The 19,774-nt window shown below is 49.1% G+C and overlaps 2 protein-coding genes across 3 annotated transcripts in view; one reads left to right on the top strand and one right to left on the bottom strand.

Annotated features, from left to right (window-relative positions):
* Nucleotides 1–12,409, top strand: part of SNN (stannin) — a 13,473-nt gene extending 1,064 nt beyond the window's left edge. The window contains exon 2 of the mRNA XM_035132170.2: nt 10,826–12,409. Coding sequence (XP_034988061.1) covers nt 10,917–11,180 — 264 coding nt within the window. The 5' untranslated portion in view covers nt 10,826–10,916 and the 3' untranslated portion in view covers nt 11,181–12,409. The remainder of the gene's footprint in view (nt 1–10,825) is intronic.
* A 2,392-nt stretch (nt 12,410–14,801) lies between these two features.
* TXNDC11 (thioredoxin domain containing 11) overlaps nt 14,802–19,774 on the bottom strand; it is a 41,700-nt gene continuing 36,727 nt past the window's right edge. For both annotated transcript variants that reach the window (XM_035130815.2, XM_035130816.2), the window contains one exon: nt 14,802–18,303. In XM_035130815.2, coding sequence (XP_034986706.2) covers nt 17,658–18,303 — 646 coding nt within the window. In that variant the 3' untranslated portion in view covers nt 14,802–17,657. The remainder of the gene's footprint in view (nt 18,304–19,774) is intronic.

Raw genomic sequence — 19,774 nt, 5'->3', positions numbered from 1 at the left:
GAGCCTGTCAAAGGGCAGACTGCTCTGTCCGGCTCGCTGCCTGTGCATTTTGCCCCCCCCCCCCAATGTGGCGTCATGCACTGAAGGTTCACATTGCCCCACAGCTGTGGTTGCATTTGTGCAGGGTGTGGAGTGGACAGGAAAGTGGGGGGGGGGGCAGGATGCCTTCAGCAGACAACAACTGCTCCGGCAGCCGCTGGGAGTTGGGGGCAGCTGGCTGTGTTTATTTCTGGCCAAGGGGGGCTGTGTTGCATTTCCTTGGGGGTCTAGAGAATTTGCAGAATCTGAAAGAAGCAGTGGGGAAACTGAATTGAATACCCCAGGGTTTGTTTGCGAGGGGAAAGGGGCTTCCCAGAGGGAGGAGAGAGAGCTTTTGATGCCTCCAGCCAGCAGAACATCATTGGCTGGGGGGAAATGCTCATTTTTTGCAGCCTTGGTTAACTGTCGGTTGGCGAGCATAATGAGCCATTGAGCACTTGCCCTGGCAGCAGGGGCGGTCTGTGTGTTGCTTGGTGCTACTCCTCGCTGTTTTTGTGTCCGACACTCCCCTTGGCGTTGATGTCCAAATGACCTGCCCTCTTGATTTCATTCTGGCCTATGGGGGTTTGCGTGGGGACTGCTTTGCTGCAGAGCGGTGCGAGAGAGCCCGGTTTCTCCTCCACCATCGAGGGCTTTTGGCGCAAATAGGATTATGTAACCCTCTTTGCCAGAGACTGGAATGGACACTGGATTATAAACGCAGCTGGGACCCTTCTGGGAAGAGTTGTGTGTGGCTGAGCGGTGGGCAACTGTTCTGCATGTAGAAGGTCCCACCTTGAGTCCCAGGCATCTCCAGGCACAGCTGGGAAAGCTGAGCCAATGCATAGAGCAGCTTCCTAGAGCTGTAGACCAGGAGACTTCCAGAGCAGTGCCTCAGCGAAATTCTGTGATGTAAAAACGGGCCTTTTTAAGTGAGTGTGGTTCTTTCTGCCCGGAGTAGCGGCCCAGCCCTCTCTTCCGAGCCAGAGAATTATCGTGGGACCAGATCCGCTCATAAGTGATAAAGCAACCTCAAATGTCCTGTAGTCCAACCCATTTGTGATGCTGAAGATTCCCACTGCTACAACATCCCTGATGGGTTGGCATCTGCATGAACAAGAGACTGCCGCTTTCCAAGGCAGCCTGTTCCGCTCTCGGGCATTGCAGGAAGTTGGACTTGATGAACCTTGGGGTCCCTTTCAACTCTACAATACTATGACTCTTTATCATCGGGAAGTTCTTCAAGATGCCAAGTCCCCCATCCCCTATTGCTGGCTTTTTTTACTACGATTGTTTAGGGACAGTGTGTCTCCAAATACCAGTTGTCTGAGAGAGAGTTGTGGCATCCCTATGTTCTTAATCCAGAGAGGAAATTTGCGCAGTGATTTAAACTGTGGTTGTCCCTCCACCTGATTGAAGGCTTTGTTGGGATAACCCCCCACTTCCACCCCTCTCACTGTGGACCTAATGAACTGGTCAAGCGGCCTGTGGCCTCTTATCTTCTTTTCCATCTCTTTTTTTAAAAAAATGCTTGCAGAAGCCTTGTGACTTTGTGCCACCGCTGGCTGGGTTGATGACTAGCTCTGTAATTTGTGTGAGTCGTTCTCCCTGCCTTGACCTGGTGAGGTTCTGAGATTTATGCGCAGTGTCAGGAGAGACTGAGAAGATCCAGCTACCTGGCTTTTTTGGGGGGGGGGAACCACTGTTCCCCTGAGACAGGCTGGTGTTCAAAACATGCTTGGGATAAAAGACGCTTTGTCTAGACCCGATACGGGGTTCTTTCCCTCTTTTTTGCAGTGATTTCTTCAGAAGGACATTGCAAAATCGACATTGCAGAGCGGGAAGGAAGGATGACTTTGATACTAGCTGCATTCACATGGCGTTTCGTTTCCCCAACTGTTTTTTTCCTCGTTATATCTGAGCTGCCTTCACACGACTATGGAAATACATATAGCGGAATATGGCACTCATTTCCATGTTGTTTGCTTATTTTTTTTCCTGGAAGCAAGTAACATGGAAATGAGCTCCGTGGTATATTTCACTGTATTTCTGGAAGTGGTTTTTTTTATTGGTCTGTGTTGCCCAAGCTCAGATACAATGCCACAATTAGCAGGTAGGGAAACATCAGGAAAATTGAGTTAATGGTTGTGTGAGTCCAGCCACCATTGTGTCGTGGTTCTTAGTCTCTGGGGAACAACAGCAGGAGAGATGTTCTCTTGCACTCAAGCCCTGCTGGTGAGCTTCTGAAACCCTCCCACCTGGCTGCAGTGTTAGAAACTCAGATTTATAAGCTAATCACCAAATGTCACCATAAACCTACCCTGTTTCTCATATTTTAAGACATACCCATAAAATAAGCCATAGCAGGATTTTTAAGCATTCAAGAAATATAAGCCATACCCCGAAAATAAGACATAGTGATAGGCACAGCAGCAATGCTGGCCGTGGCAGGAGGATGAAGAAAAAAATAAGACATCCCTTGAAAATAAGCCATAGTGTGTTTTTTTGAGGAAAAAATAAATATAAGACATGTCTTATAATATGAGGAACACGGTAGGTTACGGTCACCACAACAGAATGTCTGGGCACCTTTACGAACTTTATTGCTGCTGCTATTAATTTAATTTCTATACCGTTTTATATTTTAAAGGGAAAAAATCCCAAAGCGGTTTACAGCACGTTAAAACATCAAAGGAAACGATCGGGAATAAAACAAATTCTAGCTTCCAGGAAAATACTTCCTTCTCTAAGTGACATTTTGTTTTCCCCATACAGTGATACCTTGACTTCCAAAGGTGATCCGTTCCGCGGCGCTCTTCAGAAGTCGAATTCTTCGGTTCTCGAAGCGCCCGTTCTGCGCATGCGCAAAGCGCGATCTTTGCGCACGCGCAGACTGTGCGCACACAGCGAAAACCAGGGGAAAGACTTCCGCGTAACCCGACTTCGGAAGTCGAAACTTTCGGAAGTCGAGTTACTCGTAAGTCGAGGTACCACTGTATTTATTTGCCTACTTAATTTATAGAGCTGCCCCATAGCAGAAGGTCTCTAGGGAGCCAGTGTGGTACAGTGGTTAGAGTGCCAGACTAGGACCTGGGAGATCAGGGTTCACGTCCCCACTTGGGCCTGAAGTTCACTGAGTGACTGTGGGCCAGTCACAGCCTCTTAACCTCCCTCACAGGGCTGTTGATAGACCACCATCTTCTGTTGGTGAACCCCACCAATTATGTGCTGCACACTGTTTGAATTTCGCCATGTGGCTTTTTGCTAGTGGAGATTTCTGGGCACCAGGTTGGCGGCCACAGTTTAAAAAACTCTGCCTTAGTCCATAGTTAATTCCATTTCCACGGTGTCTGTTTCTCCTCCTTTGCAAACTGGGACAAGCGAATTGTTTTAAGAGCAATCTACAGTCAAGCAGTGTAGCTGAGATCATAGAACTGTAGAATTTAGTCCAACCCCCTGGCGAACAAACATTCCGTTATGGTGACCATAGCCTAGATATAAGGTCATTTGGCACCTGGCTTATATATCTTGAGTTTCTAATACTGCTGTGCAAAGGGCTCTTTTCTCTGTCCTGACTTGGCTACCCCAGTTTCCCTGGGTGGCTCTGAGTTCTAGTCCTGTACAGGACGACGACATCCCCTTTTAACTGTGCTTACATTCAGAAACTGCAGTGTGGGTCAGAGAGCCCCCCCCCCGGCGGTACCCAGCGGCTATGAAGAGCAACATTCTGGAAACGTTAAAACGGAGCACCGGAAAATAGAGCTGGCAAGCAGCTAGCATCGATAATGACGGATCTGATTAAGGGATCCCACATTAAAAGCCTGTCAAAACCACAATGGTCTTAAAAATGTATAAACCTCTGGCATTTCCCTAACTTTAGTCACCTTATTTTTTTTCTAAATTAAAAAGCCCAAATGTAAGTCTCATAGGGGACTTGCCAGATTCTCTCCCCCCCCCCTTTTAGATAGGGCTACTATTAATGCCATCTTCAGTCTGGTCATGCCATAGATTTCTCCTAACTTGGGTCTCCCTGCTGTGGAATGAAGCCCAGAATGGTGAATCCAGAATGTTTGCTATCCTTTCTCTACCCACCTGTTAACTACTACTGCCCTGCCTCCAGCATTTGTTGGGATCTTGTGCCAAGCCTGCCCCGCCCCCTCCCGGTCCCATCTGTTATTCCATCTAAGCAGCTGAGAACTCCCATCTAAACAACCTTATTTAGCTAGTAAGGACACGATAAGCGCCCAACTGGCTCAGGCCAAAGGCAGTGTTGGAAACTCAGATATATAAGCTAGGGCTAAACAGCTCCTTAAACCAAGGTTTTAGAAGTCTTATTTTTCAAATGATCGACTGACTGTGATTGATTCTGCTCTGGTCAGACCTCACCTGGAGTACTGTGTCCAGTTCTGGGCACCACAGTTCAAGAAGGATACCGACAAGCTGGAACGTGTCCAGAGGAGGGCAACCAAAATGGTCAAAGGCCTGGAAACGGTGCCTTATGAGGAACGGCTTAGGGAGCTGGGTATGTTTAGCCTGGAGAAGAGAAGGTTAAGGGGTGATATGATAGCCATGTTCAAATATATAAAAGGATGTCATATAGAGGAGGGAGAAAGGTTGTTTTCTGCTGCTCCAGAGAAGCGGACACGGAGCAATGGATTCAAACTACAAGAAAGAAGATTCCACCTAAACATTGGGAAGAACTTCCTGACAGTAAGAGCTGTTCGGCAGTGGAATTTGCTGCCAAGGAGTGTGGTGGAGTCTCCTTCTTTGGAGGTCTTTAAGCAGAGGCTTGACAGGCATATGTCAAGGATGCTTTGATGGTGTTTCCTGCTCGGCAGGGGGTTGGACTGGATGGCCCTTGTGGTCTCTTCCAACTCTATGATTCTATGATTCTAAAGTCTTATTTTTCAAATGATGGACTGCCTGTGATTGATTCTCGGTTAATTATCTAGCTTGTTCAAGAGGACAGACATGAGCTAGATTAAGAGCGTTGAAAATTTAAAAGAAGAAAAGTCCATTGATCCGGGGACAGTCCACATACCGGTATATATTGGCCTATTCCTTGGTGACAAGGACCATTCATAACATAGGAATATTCTTCACAGCTGTGAGCAGGGCAGGTAAATGAAGACAAGCGCTGACAGCAAGGAAGTGTAACGCCATTCACTGCTCCTGCTCAGGCTGCACAGGGGAAAAAAGCATTTTGGTTCCTGAAATTCATTCTGATTGCCTAGATCAGTGTTTCCCAACCTTGTGCCTCCAGATGTTTTGGGACTACAACTCCCATCATCCCTAGCTAGCAAGACCAGTGGTCAGGAATGATGGGAATTGTAGTCCGAAAACAGCTGGAGGCACAAGGTTGGGAAACACTGGCCTAGATAAAAGATAGCTGATAGAATTCTACTGGTTGGGGGATTAGTGCGTGAAAACAGTCCAGATCCAATGATCCCTAGTTGGTGGAGATGTCGGGCACCATCCTGGCACCCAGGCATCTTCGCTTGGTTGCAAGTGGCCGATAGCCAGGTGCAAAATGCCGAGGGGCACCGGATTGACAAAGGCTGAAATAAGAAGCTCCTTGAAGCAAAGCTGTCTGTGGCTTAAAATACTTTTCAGGACAGAATTACAGCTGCAAACACTGGAAGCACATTTTAAAGTTACGTGTCTGCATAGCGGTGGCTGGGAATTGTAAATGGGGAGAGCGCCGTTGCCCGCCGGTCCTGATTTCTGGCTTCCTGCGGGCATCTGGCTGGCTGCTGTGAGAAGACCTTTATGGAGTTGGGCGCGTTGGGCGCTATCCAGCAGCCTCTGCACCCTCAGGCAATTGCACCCTTCAGGCCAGAACACTGCAATGCGCTCTACGTGGGGCTACCTTTGAATGTGACCCGGAAACTACAACTAATCCAGAATGCGGCAGCTAGACTGGTGACTGGGAGCGACCGCCGAGACCACATAACACCATCGGTCTTGAAAGATCTACATTGGCTCCCAGTACGTTTCCAAGCACAGTTCAAAGTGTTGGTGCTGACTTTTAAAGCCCTAAATGGCCTCGGTCCAGTATACATGAAGGAGCATCTCCACCCCCATCGTTCTGCCCGGACACTGAGGTCCAGTACCAAGGGCTTTCTGGTGGTTCCCTCGTTGCGAGAAGCCAAGTTGCAGGGAACCAGGCAGAGGGCCTTCTTGGTAGTGGCGCCCTCCCTGTGGAACACCCTCCCATCAGATGTCAAAGAGAAAAACAGCTACCAGATTTATAGAAGACATCTGAAGGCAGCCCTGTTTAGGGAGGCTTTTAATGTTTAATAGTTTGTTTTATTTCATTTTTCTGTTGGAAGCCGCCCAGAGTGGCTGGGGAAACCCAGCCAGATGGGCGGGGTATAAATAATAATAATAATTATTATTATTATTATTATTATTTTACCCTCTCCCCTTGTATGGCAAGAACAGGCAATGCTTTCCAGGGTTCCCTTCCCTTTGTTGGCATGGATGTTGCAAACCAGCGGTACCTTCTCACCGCCATGCGCTTGTGGAGACACCGAACCTGTTGTGCGAGCTTTGAGGGTTTTGCGTTACAGTATTTGAAGCGGAAGATAACTACTGCTCTCTCTTTCTCCCTGGCTGTGGTGTGAGGAGGAGAACCCTGTGAGTCAGGATGAGGGAGGAATTGGGCTCGGTTTGCATTTAATGTGCATCTCCCTAATTCATGAGGTCACAGACTTGCTGGATCAGTGACCCACATCCTGTCCAGCTTGCCTGTGGGGAGACCAGCTGATACTCAAAAGCATTGCTGCCTGTGGAGCAAAGCCAAGATGGATTACAGCCTTTTCTCCATGACTTTTTCCTTTTTTATTATTATTAATTTTTTATTCCATTTTCTTTTTCAATTACAAACATCACATATCCATAACATTCATATTACATTCCCTCTTCCCACCCCTCCTGGGCTTCCCCCAATTTCCACTTCTGATTTATTTTTCCCCGTATTACACACGGTGCTTTACCTTTATCTCTAAAAATGTATATTATATTTCCTTGTTTACTACATATTTCTATTACTAAAGGGGGTGAGTGTTTATTTAAATCCTGCCATCAAGTCAATAGTCTTTCTTTGTTTCTGCAGGTATACAATAAATGGTTCCCATTCTCTTTCAAAGTCACTGTTGTCTTTTTCCCGTAGTCTGTCCGTCAGTTTTGCCATTTCTGCATAACTCATCAGTTTTTCTTGCCACATAACACCGGTCCTGAAAGACCGACATTGGCTCCCAGTACGGTTCCGAACACAATTCAAAGTGTTGGTGTTTACCTTTAAAGCCCTAAACTGCCTCGGTCCAGTATACCTGAAGGAGCATCTCCACCCCCATCGTTCTGCCCGGACACTGAGGTCCAGCGCCGAGGGTCTTCTGGTGGTTCCCTCGTTGCGAGAAGCCAAGTTGCAGGGAACTAGGCAGAGGGCCTTCTCGGTGGTGGCGCCCGCCCTGTGCAACGCCCTCCCACAGAGGTCAAAGAGAACAACAATTACCAGACCTTTAGAAGGCATCTTAAGGCAGCCCTGTTTAGGGAAGCTTTTAATGTTTGATGGATTTCTGTATTTTAATATTTTGTTGGAAGCCGCCCAGAGTGGCTGGGGGAACCTGGCCAGATGGGCGGGGTATAAATAATAAATTATTATTATTATTTATTTGGTAATTCTCCAGTCTTCCAATTTTTGCTATCAACATTTTCGCCGCTGTAGTAGCATACATGAATAGGGTCCTCTTCTCTTTCAGTATATCTTGGCCTAAAATGCCTAACAAAAAAGCTTCTGGTTGTTTAACAAATGTTATTTTCAACATTTTCTACAATTCATTATATATCATCCCCCGTACGATCTCCATGACTTTTTCCAATCCTCTTTTAAAGTCATTTTAAAGTACATATTGCAGGGGTTTGGACTAGATGAGCCTTGTGGCCCCTTCCAGCACTACAATTATATGATTTTAAGTTGGTGGCCTTCCCCGTGGGAGTGAATTGCATATTTTAACTATGTGCTGTGCGAACAAGAACTTAACTTCATCTGTCCTGAATCCATCCAGTTTCCTCTTACTCGCTTTCTCAATTTCACGCTTAATTTTATAACTTGAATTTTCTGAAATGGTACGGAATCCAAAACACCCCCCCCATCCTTCCAGATTTGCGCTTCTCAGACTTTTGCAATGCCAGGTGGCGCTGTGGGTTAAACCACAGAGTCTAGGGCTTGCTGATCAGAAGGTCGGCGATTCGAATCCCTGCGACGGGGTGAGCTCCCGTTGCTTGGTCCCAGCTCCTGCCAACCTAGCAGTTCGAAAGCACGTCAAAATGCAAGTAGATAAATAGGAACTGCTACAGCGGGAAGGTAAACGGCGTTTCCGTGCGCTGCTCTGGTTCGCCAGAAGTGGCTTTGTCATGCTGGCCACATGACCTAGAAGCTAAACGCTGGCTCCCTCGGCCAATAATGCAAGATGAGCGCGCAACCCCTGAGTCGGTCATGACTGGACCTAATGGTCAGGGGTCCCTTTACCTTTACCTATCTCTAGCCAAGTAATGTGCAAAGTGCATATACTGCAGTAACATGTTGCTAAAAAAATGTATGTGGTAGTGAAAATAAAATGCAGGAGTGTGTACATAAGAAATTCACATTCAAACGCAGGTGAATTTTCATAAGACCTTGGTATGTGGCCCTTGGGAGCCTGCCCAGATGGGATGTGGCCCTCTGGCTGAAAAAGATGTTCCCCACCCCAGCTGTAAGAGAGGCAGGGCACTTCGGACACAAGCAAGTGCATGCATGGAGTTTGGTTTATGCCTCTAGAAACTTGCTGGTCTCCCTGGTGCCATAGGACCGCCTTGAGCATCTGCACTCCACAGTTTTGACACCCAATGCTCGGAGAGCGTGGAGGATGCTGGCAAGGTTTCGAGCATCCTCTGGTAATTGCTTGGAATAGCTATAAACAGCAAACCCGAGATCTTGGAACGATTTTTAAAAGTCCAGCAGGAATGGGGCTGGGTGGTGAGCTGACATCGATATTGCGGTTGAGTCAGGATAAGCCCCTCGGGAACTACCTGCACCTTAGCAAATGAATGGGCAGCATCTTAGCTCCACTAAGGTCTACATCTCCTTGTAGAGACTTTTAGGTCTAAAGCACATTGGTCTGGGTTGGATGGCTCCCCCCCCCCCAAGTAGGGCAGTGATGTACCAAATTCAGGCCCTGCCCCAAGGCCCTCTGTCGAGCTGACAGCACTCTTCCCAGGCCACACCTTTTCTTGGCCACACCCCTTTCCCCAGGCCACACACCCTCATCCTCCCTGCTTTGCATCTTTGAGTGTTTCTGCCTGGCTGGAATTTGTCCTTCAGCTGTGATGATGCCTCCGGCTTGCCTGGACCGAGGATATGTTGGACGGCAGGGACGTGGGTGGTGCTGTGGTCTAAAACACTGAGCCTCTTGGGCTTGCTGATCGGAAGGTCGGCAGTTCGAATCCCTGCGACGGTTGCTCTGTCCCAGCTCCTGCCAACCTTGCAGTTCGAAAGCACGCCAGTGCAAGTAGATAAATAGGTAGCGCTGCAGCGGGACTAAACAGCATTTCTGTGTGCTGTGGCACTCGTCACGGTGCTCCGTTCGCCAGTAACGGTTTAGCCATGCTGGCCACATGACCCAGAAAGCTGTCTGTGGACAAACGCCGGCTCCCTTGGCCTGAAAGCGAGTTGAGCGTGCAACCCCATAGTTGCCTTTGACTGGACTTAACCGTCCAGGGGTCCTTTACCTTTTACGTTGGACGACAACTCCCATCATCCCTCATGATAGGCCGTTCTGTTGGGGGCTGATGGAGGTTGGATTTTAAAACGTCAGCCGATAAAGCATGATACTCTTAGGGTCGTGGGTTCAAGCCTCACACTGGGTGAAAGAGTCCTGCATTGCCGGCGGCTAGACGCAGTGCCATGAGATATCAGGAATTATAGCTGTCACCTTCTGCCAGAAACGCAACAGCGCTTATCACCAAGCTGCAGCCCTTAGCCTGAGGCCTCCCAGGCCAGGACCCCAATTATAGTGTGTTTTAACACCTCCAACTTAATTAGCGCCTAGCTTATATATCTTGGGGATGCGGGTGGTGCTGTAATCTAAACCACAGAGCCTAGGGCTTGCTGATCAGAAGGTCGGTGGTTTGAATCCCCGCGACAGAGTAAGCTCCCGTTGCTCGGTCCCAGCTCTTGCCAACCTAGCAGTTCAAAAGCACGTCAGACTGCAAGTAGATAAATAGGTAAGGTAAACAGCGGGAAGGTAAACGGCGTTTCCGTGCACTGCTCTGGTTTTGCCAGAAGCAGCTTTGTCATAGAATCATAGAATCATAGAGTTGGAGGAGACCACAAGGGCCATCCAGTCCAACCCCCTGCCAAGCAGGAAACACCATCAAAGCATTCTTGACATATGGCTGTCAAGCCTCTGCTTAAAGACCTCCAAAGAAGGAGACTCCACCACACTCCTTGGTAGCAAATTCCACTGCCAAACAGCTCTTACTGTCAGGAAGTTCTTCCTAATGTTTAGGTGGAATCTTCTTTCTTGAAGTTTGAATCATGCTGGCCACATGACCTGGAAGCTGTGCGCCGGCTCCCTTGGCCAGTAAAGCAAGATGAGCGCCGCAACCCCAGAGTCATCCACAACTGGACCTAACGGTCAGGGGTACCTTTACCTGTATATCTTGAGTTTCTCACACTGCTTGGGACCCTCATGTGTGTAACAAGTAATCAATCAATCAATCAATCGGAAAACAAGAATTGAAATCTTCTGTTCTCATATTCCAGGGGCTAAGGAGCAGCTGAACGCCTCTTCCGACTGACCGGCTCCAAAGGGATAAAACGGCAGCCTGTGGTTGGTCTTCGTCAGGAGGCAGCCATGTCGATCATGGACCACAGCCCGACCACCGGCGTGGTGACGGTCATCGTCATCCTGATCGCTATTGCTGCTCTGGGCGCTCTGATCCTGGGCTGCTGGTGTTACCTGCGCCTGCAGAGGATCAGCCAGTCGGAGGACGAGGAGAGCATCGTCGGCGAGGGAGAGACCAAGGAGCCTTTCCTCCTGGTGCAGTACTCTGCCCGCGGGCCGGGCACGGAGAGGAAAGCCAAGCTGACGCCAAATGGCACCGAGGCTCACAGCTAACTGGCTGTCTGGGGAAAGGGAAGGGGGTCCGCGTGGCCGGGCCTGGGAACTGGTACTGTGAAGCAAACCTCGCCCCGGAATGAGAGGTTTGTCCTGTGGCTGTGTATGCACTGAGGACGATTTCCTCTCCGGCCCTTGCCGCATCGCCTCCTTTTTTGGCACAAGGTCCATTGCCGGCGATGGACAGTTGGGGGACACGGGGGTGCGTCGGGAAAGGGGAACGGCAAGCGCTCGGCCTGTTACTTGAATTATTCCACTGAGCCTCTTCGGAACGGAGCTACTGACGTAATGTGAACTTCCAACTGTGAACTGGGCGTGTACATAGGCAGCAACCTCTGCACGGAATGGGACGGATGCGCTTTTGCCGGGGGGGGGCAGCACTCCCGGATTTCGGGAAGACGCATGGCCGCCGATGGGATTTCTCCAAAGCCAAACTGGGTGGGTGGGTGGGTGGGGGGAGGGTTGGGAAGCGGGGAGAGGGTTTCTTTTACACTTGCTGCTTTTGGGGGGGAGGAGGGTGTTGCAGCTGTGTTTTAAGTTGTTTTTTTTAAAAAAATGCTTCAATTTCCTTCAAAAAATATATATGCTAAAAAAAATCAACAATCCATTAAGGCCCAAGATTCCCTTTCCAAGCCTGCTTGCCACCCCCACCCCTCGGGTCTCAACAGTCTTCCGGTGATAAAAGGATGCTTCACTTCCTCCATCGTGGCTCCTGGTGGGACCTTGCTAGATTCTATGTTTCCCAGCACAAATAAGGAAGTGTTGTTCTCCTTGGCAGGCAGGATCTCCTGCTCAATTATTTCCCTCAAGGCCTTTGAGGGTAGGTGTGATAGGAAGAAGGTGTCTCCCTTAGTTAACTAGCGTTTGACCTTCAGGGTCAAAGAGGCCGTTCTTGGAATCGCCTGCTTGTTCATTGACGAGCATCCCTTCCGAGTCATAGTGCTTGTTGCAGCTGTTGTTGAAGTGGGAAGCGGGTTTTTGCTGGACTTGGGGGGGGGGGCTGCTCAAAAACTCCTGGAATGCAGGTTGGGTTTGCTTTTTTGTTTTGTTTTTTAAATGTGTTTTTAAGTAGGGGGCCAAAGCAAAAAGGTGCAAGGAAAGAAATGTGCTTTTTGGTGGCGCTGTGACCGATCGTGGTGACGTCGAGTGCTCTGCAAGCGTAGTGGCCGTCAGGAAGCTGCCATATCTAACCAAGTCCGAAGCAAGCAGCTAATGACAGCTGTGTTTTCTCCTCCCCCCCCCAAAAAAATATGGGTATATAGTTGGAAGGCTGCTGGTGGACTTGGTGGTTGGTGGCCGAGCAGGCCTGCTTTGGTAGTAAGCATTTGAGTACCAGAAATGCCCCCCCCCCCACAAGCTGAGGCTCCCACTTTTAAAAGCTGTGCTCATGTAACTAGCCCCTAATTTATCTCCTGGTGCACTGATGGTTTACATGCACTCCTGGCTGCCAGGACACTTGTAGACAACCTCTTGTTTTATCAAGATCCACATGACTTTTCGCTCAGCTGTATAGATATCGGGATCTGTGTATTTTGTAAATAAAATGCCATTTGCTTTCTTAAATAACTTGACAGAGCAGAGGAATGGGGCGTCCTTCCCGTGTTAATGTTTCTTTCATCTTTGCCGCTTTCCATCATAACCCAGTTGTGTTTCTTTGGTAAGGTTTCGTGGTAGAAGACAGTCTCTTTCTCCAGCTCCCTTATTTTTTTTCAAGCAAGACGGGAGCAGCGTGGAACCTTTTCCTGTAAACTACCCGGTATTTTTGTGTAGGAAACACACTCGCTCTAAAGCTCATTAAGTAATACTTAAAATATGGGTGCCAGCTGCAAATACACCACCAGGCACTTTCGAAGCGCTTGGTTACCTTTGTTTGCTAAACAGCAGTAAAATAAAACTTGCTATATTCGATCACCCTCCAAGGCAGAGATAGGCAAAGTGGTTCCCTCGAGGAGCTTTGGACTTTGGCTCCAACCATCCCAGCCCCCATGGTCGGCCGGCTGGGACGAAGGGAGCTGGAGTCTAGCAACATATTAAGGGCACCATATTGAGGGACCCAAGTGGCGCTGTGGGCTAAACCACTGAGCCTAGGGCTTGCTGATCAGAAGGTCAGCAGTTCGAATCCCTGTGACGGGGTGAGCTCCCGTTGCTTGGTCCCAGCTCCTGCCAACCTAGCAGTTTGAAAGCACATCAAAATGAAAGTAGATAAATAGGAACCACTATAGCGGGAAGGTAAACGGCGTTTCCATGTGCTGCTCTGGTTTGGGTCCCTTTACCTTTATTAAGGGCTACCCTTGTTCGAGGGCACCCGAAACATCTCTGAATTTTCAAAATGCAAATGACTGTGTGTGTAAATTTAGACTCATTTGCACAGAAAAAATTGAACTGACTTGCTTTTTCTGGGAAAGTCCCCGCACCCCCGTCACCAATGAGGCTCTCTGCAAAATCGGCTCACCCCCTACTTTTCGGGAACTTCCCCCCTCAAGCCGTTTTGCTGTAACTCGAATCGCCTAGCCAGGCCGAAAGAGGAACAGAGAGGGGCATGGGCCATTAACCTCGCTTTTTCCGGGGCTCTTCTGTTCCTCTGCCTGTAAGTTCTCTTGTAAGCTGAGGACGGCCAGCAATATGGCACAACGCCCAAGGTGGCAGACAAAGGCCGCTGCCCCATTGGGTTAGGAGGAGCCGTTTCCGAGAACCCAGCACAGAGCTCTTCCCCGCCGTCCTCTAAAATGGGACCGATTTGCAGCTCTGCTGGGAAACTTGTGTGTGTCGTAAACAGCAGAACGCAGGTCCCAGAGAGGAGTGGCGCTTGATAGCAGAGGGAATATTTGCAGGCCTCTTGTTACCTCCCTGCTTACCTTCCTTGGAAATGAAGGTGACTTGTCGCTCGCCAGGGAGGAAAACACAAGGCTGGAGCAGGCTGCAGAAGGGAAGCAAACTGCAAAGGACTGTTGCAGTGTTCACTACAAATAGTCTTTTGACTGCTGCTGTTGCTGAACCCAAATAATCGTGCTATCAGCTTCCAGCGAATAGTGCCACCCTTTCCCCCACGGGACTTCTGGTTTCTGGTCTACAGAGAGACTGGTAGCGGCTCTCCACTCTTATCAGCCCTTCCTGGAGCTCCCAGGCTGCTATCTGAGTTATATAGCCCTCTATACTCCCCCTTCTTTTGTTCCCCTTCTAGAATTTGGTGCCATGTGCCAGCTGCAGTAGGAAAGGGCTGCAGCAGGCATGTCGGGGAGGAGAATAGGCAAGCAAGGGTGGGGGACGGCGCTTCCTGGACCAGCAGCTCTGATTTTAGGCGACAGGTGCTTTGGCAGCCCAGGGTGTGCTCAAGAGTGGCTCAAGCAAAGGCCAACAGTCTCATTTTCAGCAAGCCTGCACTATTCCCTCACTCATAGGATACTCTAAGCTGCTTCTCGCCTGGGACAAGCTAACCGAGAGAGTAGTAATGCTTCTGAATGCCAAGGAGGATCCGCAGAAGGAAAGTGTGCTCTTGCGCTCGGATCCTCCTTGCGGGCGTCTGCGAGAACAGGATGCTGGATTTATTCGGGCTGTTGGCCTGATCCAGCAGGCTCTTCTTGTGTTCTAACCTCTCTGGTGCTGCCATTGCCAGATCCTCTCCCAGTTTCTGCTAAATGTGCCAGCTGCCTTTCTGAACGTTTTGAGCAAATGCGTGGATTCGGGGCGCTGTTCTCGAACGCGGCTCTCCCTTGTCCTCCCTGCCCAGATCAATGATTGCTCAACAGGTGCGTATTCTGTGAATCTAATGCACACCTGATGCCACATTGTAGGATTAGTGGAAGCGAGCACTGCTCAGCTGACACTGCAAAGGTGGTAGAGCATGAGACTCTAAATATCTGGGTCGTGGGTTCGAGCCCCACATTGGGCAAACGATTCCTGCATTGCAGGGGGGTTGGACTGGATGACCCTTGGGGATCCATTCAAACTCCACATTTCTATGTAGAAGAGTAACAGGGCAGGACCCAGCTCTGTCGACATTTTGTGCTCACTAGTAAAGGGTTTCCAAAACTCCCCCCTCCCACAGAACCACTTGAAAACTGCTGATTTTGGTGGATCACTTAATGATTTTCTTGCCTCTTGCAGCAATTGCAGTGTGCTGCACTAGATGTTTTCCTAATTGTATTAGTGCTTTTATTTCTTGCACTGTATTTTATCGCATTACAATTGACGTTCCATTGAATTAAAACTGCGGTGCAATAAAATACCATGCGAGAAATTTTTTAAAATGCAAGAGTAATTCAGTTTTGACTTGTGCAGGGCGCTGGTGGGTCTGTGGGAAGCCTTGCAGGGAGAGTTCCTGATTCACACACCTCTGCTTTTAATGAAGGAGGACCTTGCGTAAGGGAGTTGGGACTTTCTCCACCCGAGGCCTTGGGAAGTTGAGCTAGATAGACCAGTAGAACATGGGAAGGGCTGCTGGAAGATGCTTTCAACTTTGTCTCTTTTTCCTAAGTCATCGTGGAGCCATGGGGCAGTCGCACCCATTGAGATTGGCAGCAGAGGCCCTAAAATGCAGGCCCCTCTGTCAATTTGGGGCCATGGATGGGCATTTCTTAGTTCTTATTTGTTGCATTTATATCCCCTTTTTCTCCACGGAGCTCGGGGTTGGTCCTCCATAGCTCTTCTGCTTCTCATTTAATTCCCCACAACAACCCTGCGAGGTAGGTTAGGCTGAGAGGGAGTGGCCCGAGGTTTCACCCAGCGAGCTTCATGGCCAAGTGGGGATTCGAACCCTGGTCTCCCAGGTCAGTGTCCAACCCTCTTAACCACTGTTCCACCACTGGCTTCCCAGGCACAGCCGTCTGGCCCTGCACCCTCTTCAGTCCTATACCAAGAACTTCTCATAATTATTTGCCCAGATGTTTTAGGTATATGTTTGTCCTGGGGCTGGTGGTTTTAAGCTGGCTTTTGGTCCCTGCTGCTGGCATCTCATCTGCTTTGTTGCCTCTTTTAATTCGTACTTTAACATTTCCGTGAACAGCTGAAGGAAGTTAATACCCCCAAATATAGAAAAATGCCAAAGAAAGTGCAAGGGCAGCCCTGTTTCAGGACGCTAAAGGTCCATTTAACCCAGCTTCCTGTCCCCAAGAACGGCCCCACTGGGTGTCTGCAGGAAATCTCACAAGCAGAGCGCAGACACCCCTTTCCCCTCGTTGCCCCCCAACAACTGGTCACTGTTGGTGCCATTTATCAGCCATGGCTAATGGCCACTGCCTTCTCTCCATGAATTTGTCTTGTTCCCCCTTTAAAACTATAGCCGTACATTGGAAGTTGAACAGGTTAGTTCCCGAATGTTTTGGATCCCAAACGTCACAAACCCAGAAGTGACACTTCTGGTTTGGGAACTATTTTTGGAAGCCAAATGTCCGACGGGGCCTCCGACTGGCTGCAAGAAGCTCATCATAAGCTGCGCTTTGGTTTTCAAACGTTTTGGAAGTTGAACGGACCAAGGTACAACTGTATAAGGCTGTGGCCATCACCATTCCTTCAGGCTGCAAATGTGACTTAGGGTTTTCTGCAAGGGAGCTTTAACATATATGCACAGGTCCTGGTAAGCAGGGAGAAAGAAGGCTCCATCAACTTTGAGATCATATGCATGCTTGGAGCTTTGCAGACTCAGTTCCCAAAACCCAGGGTTGCCCAGAAAACCACTGCTTTTATATCGAGTCTGTTTGTGAGTCAAGCAACAGGAAATTTAGAGCAGCACAAGTTGTAAGAACCCTCCTCCCCAAATGATATGGAAGTTGCTAACATCTCCAAACTAGAAAACAAGTTCTGAGGAGGAGGTTGAGCTAGTTTTCTTTTCTGCCTTTTATTTTTCAAGATCTCAATGGACTGTGTATTAAGGGCAATTGTGTTTTTGTTTTAAACGTCGGTAAAATTACCAAATCCAAAAGCTCAGAAAAGGGACTGGGGGGTGTCCCCTCCTTTTTTTTTGTAAAGTTGAATTTGCAGGGGATGGGGGAATTGCATGCACTTTTTAAATCCCGTCGATTCTGCAAACGAAAGTAGCGAAGGCGACCAATTTGGAAATTACCCAGGAAGCATAAATCAAAATTAATTTGAACTGTGGGGGTAAACCTGATGCAGCCAAAAGGGGTTCTGGCTTATAACTAAGGACAGCAGGGAGAAGAAGAGGATCTTTTACACTGCCATCCTCCAACCAAATTGTTTTAATTTAGGTTAAATTGATACAAAAGCTATCAAATTAGTGCAATTGTAAAGTGCAAAGAGTCAGTCCCCAGACTGTTGTCAACATCGCAGGCTTTGTCTAACTGGTTCAGTGACTCGTTATAAAAATATTCTTTGATTTTTATTTTCTAGTCCAGTCCCCCCACCCCCCACAAAAGTCTTTATAATGAAATTTCAATAAAGTTTCCATAAAGATGTTCTCAGTTGAGACTAAACTTGATTTGCGTGGGGTTCCCTCTGTGTGTGTGTCTTGCTTTACAAAAGCTATTCTGTCCAGTTTTCTTTGCTGTGCTCAGGAGCTATTCTGCCCTCGATCGTGTTCGCGTGCTGCTCTGCTTCGTGGGAAGTGTCCGTAGCTGGTTCAGCAGCCAAGCCAGCTTCCTCCTCCTCCTCCTCCTTGGGAAGGCTGAACTCCGGCTCAGTTTTGGTCCCCAGTTCTCTCTCCACCGAAGCCACCAGCACTTTGAGCAGCGTGTTCTCGGTGAGGAGGTTTTCGGAGGCGTCGGCCAGCTCTTGCAGCTTCTCAGCCATGTCTCCCAGCTCCCGGGTCTTCTGCTCGTACAGCCCCTGCAAATGTTCGCGCTGGCTCTGCAGGGCCCCGTGCTGCTTCCTCAGGATGCGTGTCTCCTGCTGGAGCCTCTGCCCTTCCCTCCTGGCTTCGGAGAGCTGGCCTTGGAGCTGAGCCTGTGCCTGGTGGAGGGCCTGGATCTCTGCTCTCAGCTTCTCCACCTCCCTCTGCAAGTGGGAGATGTGGCCTTGCTGCAGCATCGCCTCCCGTCGAAGGCAACCTTTGAGGCAGGGCTCTGGGCCGGATGCAGGGGACGGCTGGCTGGAGTGGCAGAGGATGAATTTGAGGAGGTTGGGAAGGGTGACCGGGAATTCTGCAGGGAACTTCACACTTTGCTCCTTCCTGGGAAAAGTTTAAAGAAAGAGAAATGGGTGAGATCTGCTACAGGGAAAGGGGCACGTGGTTTGAACACCAGGTTCCACCTGTGGCATTTCCAGTTTAAAAATTAGGGTCTGGGAAATTGTGTGTTGCTGTGTGGTGGTCCGGGGGGAGGAATTGTTGATGGCAACAGTCCATCTCCCAGGTTGCAAAACGAGGGTTGCTTTTTTTAAAAAAACCCACAAACTGATCCTACCCGTTGCCCTCGAAATGGTTCTACCAGTGACGAGGGGCCTTTTTAGTTCAGATGTAGCAGTGGCTAAGAGACGTAAGTTACAAGTCTCTGAGATAGCCACATAGCGGGAAGGATGGTGTAACACTAACAGAGTTGCTGGAGGGACTGCAACTAGATAAAATACATAAGCAGCTCACAGTGCTTCCAATCGGGCAGGAATGTGTTGGACGGAGAAACTGCCTGCCCTGCTATGCAAGAGGCATCCTAGGATACTATTTTGGAAGAGGTGTTCCTAAGCACTGGGATCCAGGAGGGAGATAAAAGTTGTGTGGCTCAAACATGCCACAACTGGAGCCTCTGGAAAATAGAGCTGGCGTCGCCTTACCAGGATGTCCACATACACAAAAACATTTTCCTAGATGGCTCACTTATCCACAGACCCCTGTTTCAGATGTGGTGAGAAGCCCCTGCTTGATTGCTTCGTGGTGGTTCACACGGCAGGCAACCTGATGCACTGTCTCTTGTGCCATCATGCCAAGCTGGTTCCTCTGGGTGTTCTGGACTACAGTTCCCATCAGCTGTGCCCGAGGGGAGCTGTAGTCCAAAGGGGGACCAGCTTGGCAGTGCAACAAACTGGTACAATATTTCCTTGAGAACTCTGTGAGAGATACTAAACTTAAGATAGCTTAATCAAATTGCCTGCAGCATCTGCCCAGGCAGTTTCCATCCCAGAAGCAAGAAGGGCAAGAAATACTGGCTGTGCTCAGCAGCAGCAGCAGAGCAGGCTGGCTTGCGAAATCTTGCTTGTGAAAAAGCTGCTGCAGGCTGCTGCTCCCCTCTTGCCTTGCCCTGCCTTGCTCCCCTGCAGTGAGAGGCTGGCAAGCTGAGGATCTTGGCCCTGACAAGCCCAGCCCAGCGGCTTTTGCCCTTGCTTGAAGACGTCCCAGTTGCAACTTTATGGGTCACCCAACTGTGAGCTTTGTTTTTCCTACAGGATTGAACTTCCCCTGACTCTGCAACCAGAGCGGGAAGAGGAGAAAAACAGCGCTGGGGCAAGAACATAAAACACGCTCATGAAAGCAGCTGCGTGAACTTTGGACAAGCACAGTGCAGGCTGCACATCTGTTGAGTCCCACATATACATTACATATCCCTCTGGCAACATCAAACTTCCCCGTGCAAATGAAATGAAATAAAATGTTCCTAATCGGCACAATGCTAGATTCACAGAAGCACGCGCACGGACAACGCAGAACGGAC

The sequence above is a fragment of the Zootoca vivipara genome, chromosome 14 (genome assembly GCF_963506605.1).
Source record: "Zootoca vivipara chromosome 14, rZooViv1.1, whole genome shotgun sequence".
Taxonomy (NCBI): Eukaryota; Metazoa; Chordata; class Lepidosauria; order Squamata; family Lacertidae; genus Zootoca; species Zootoca vivipara.
Note: the sequence above shows the minus strand (reverse complement) of the source record. Positions and strands in the feature narration are given on the sequence as shown.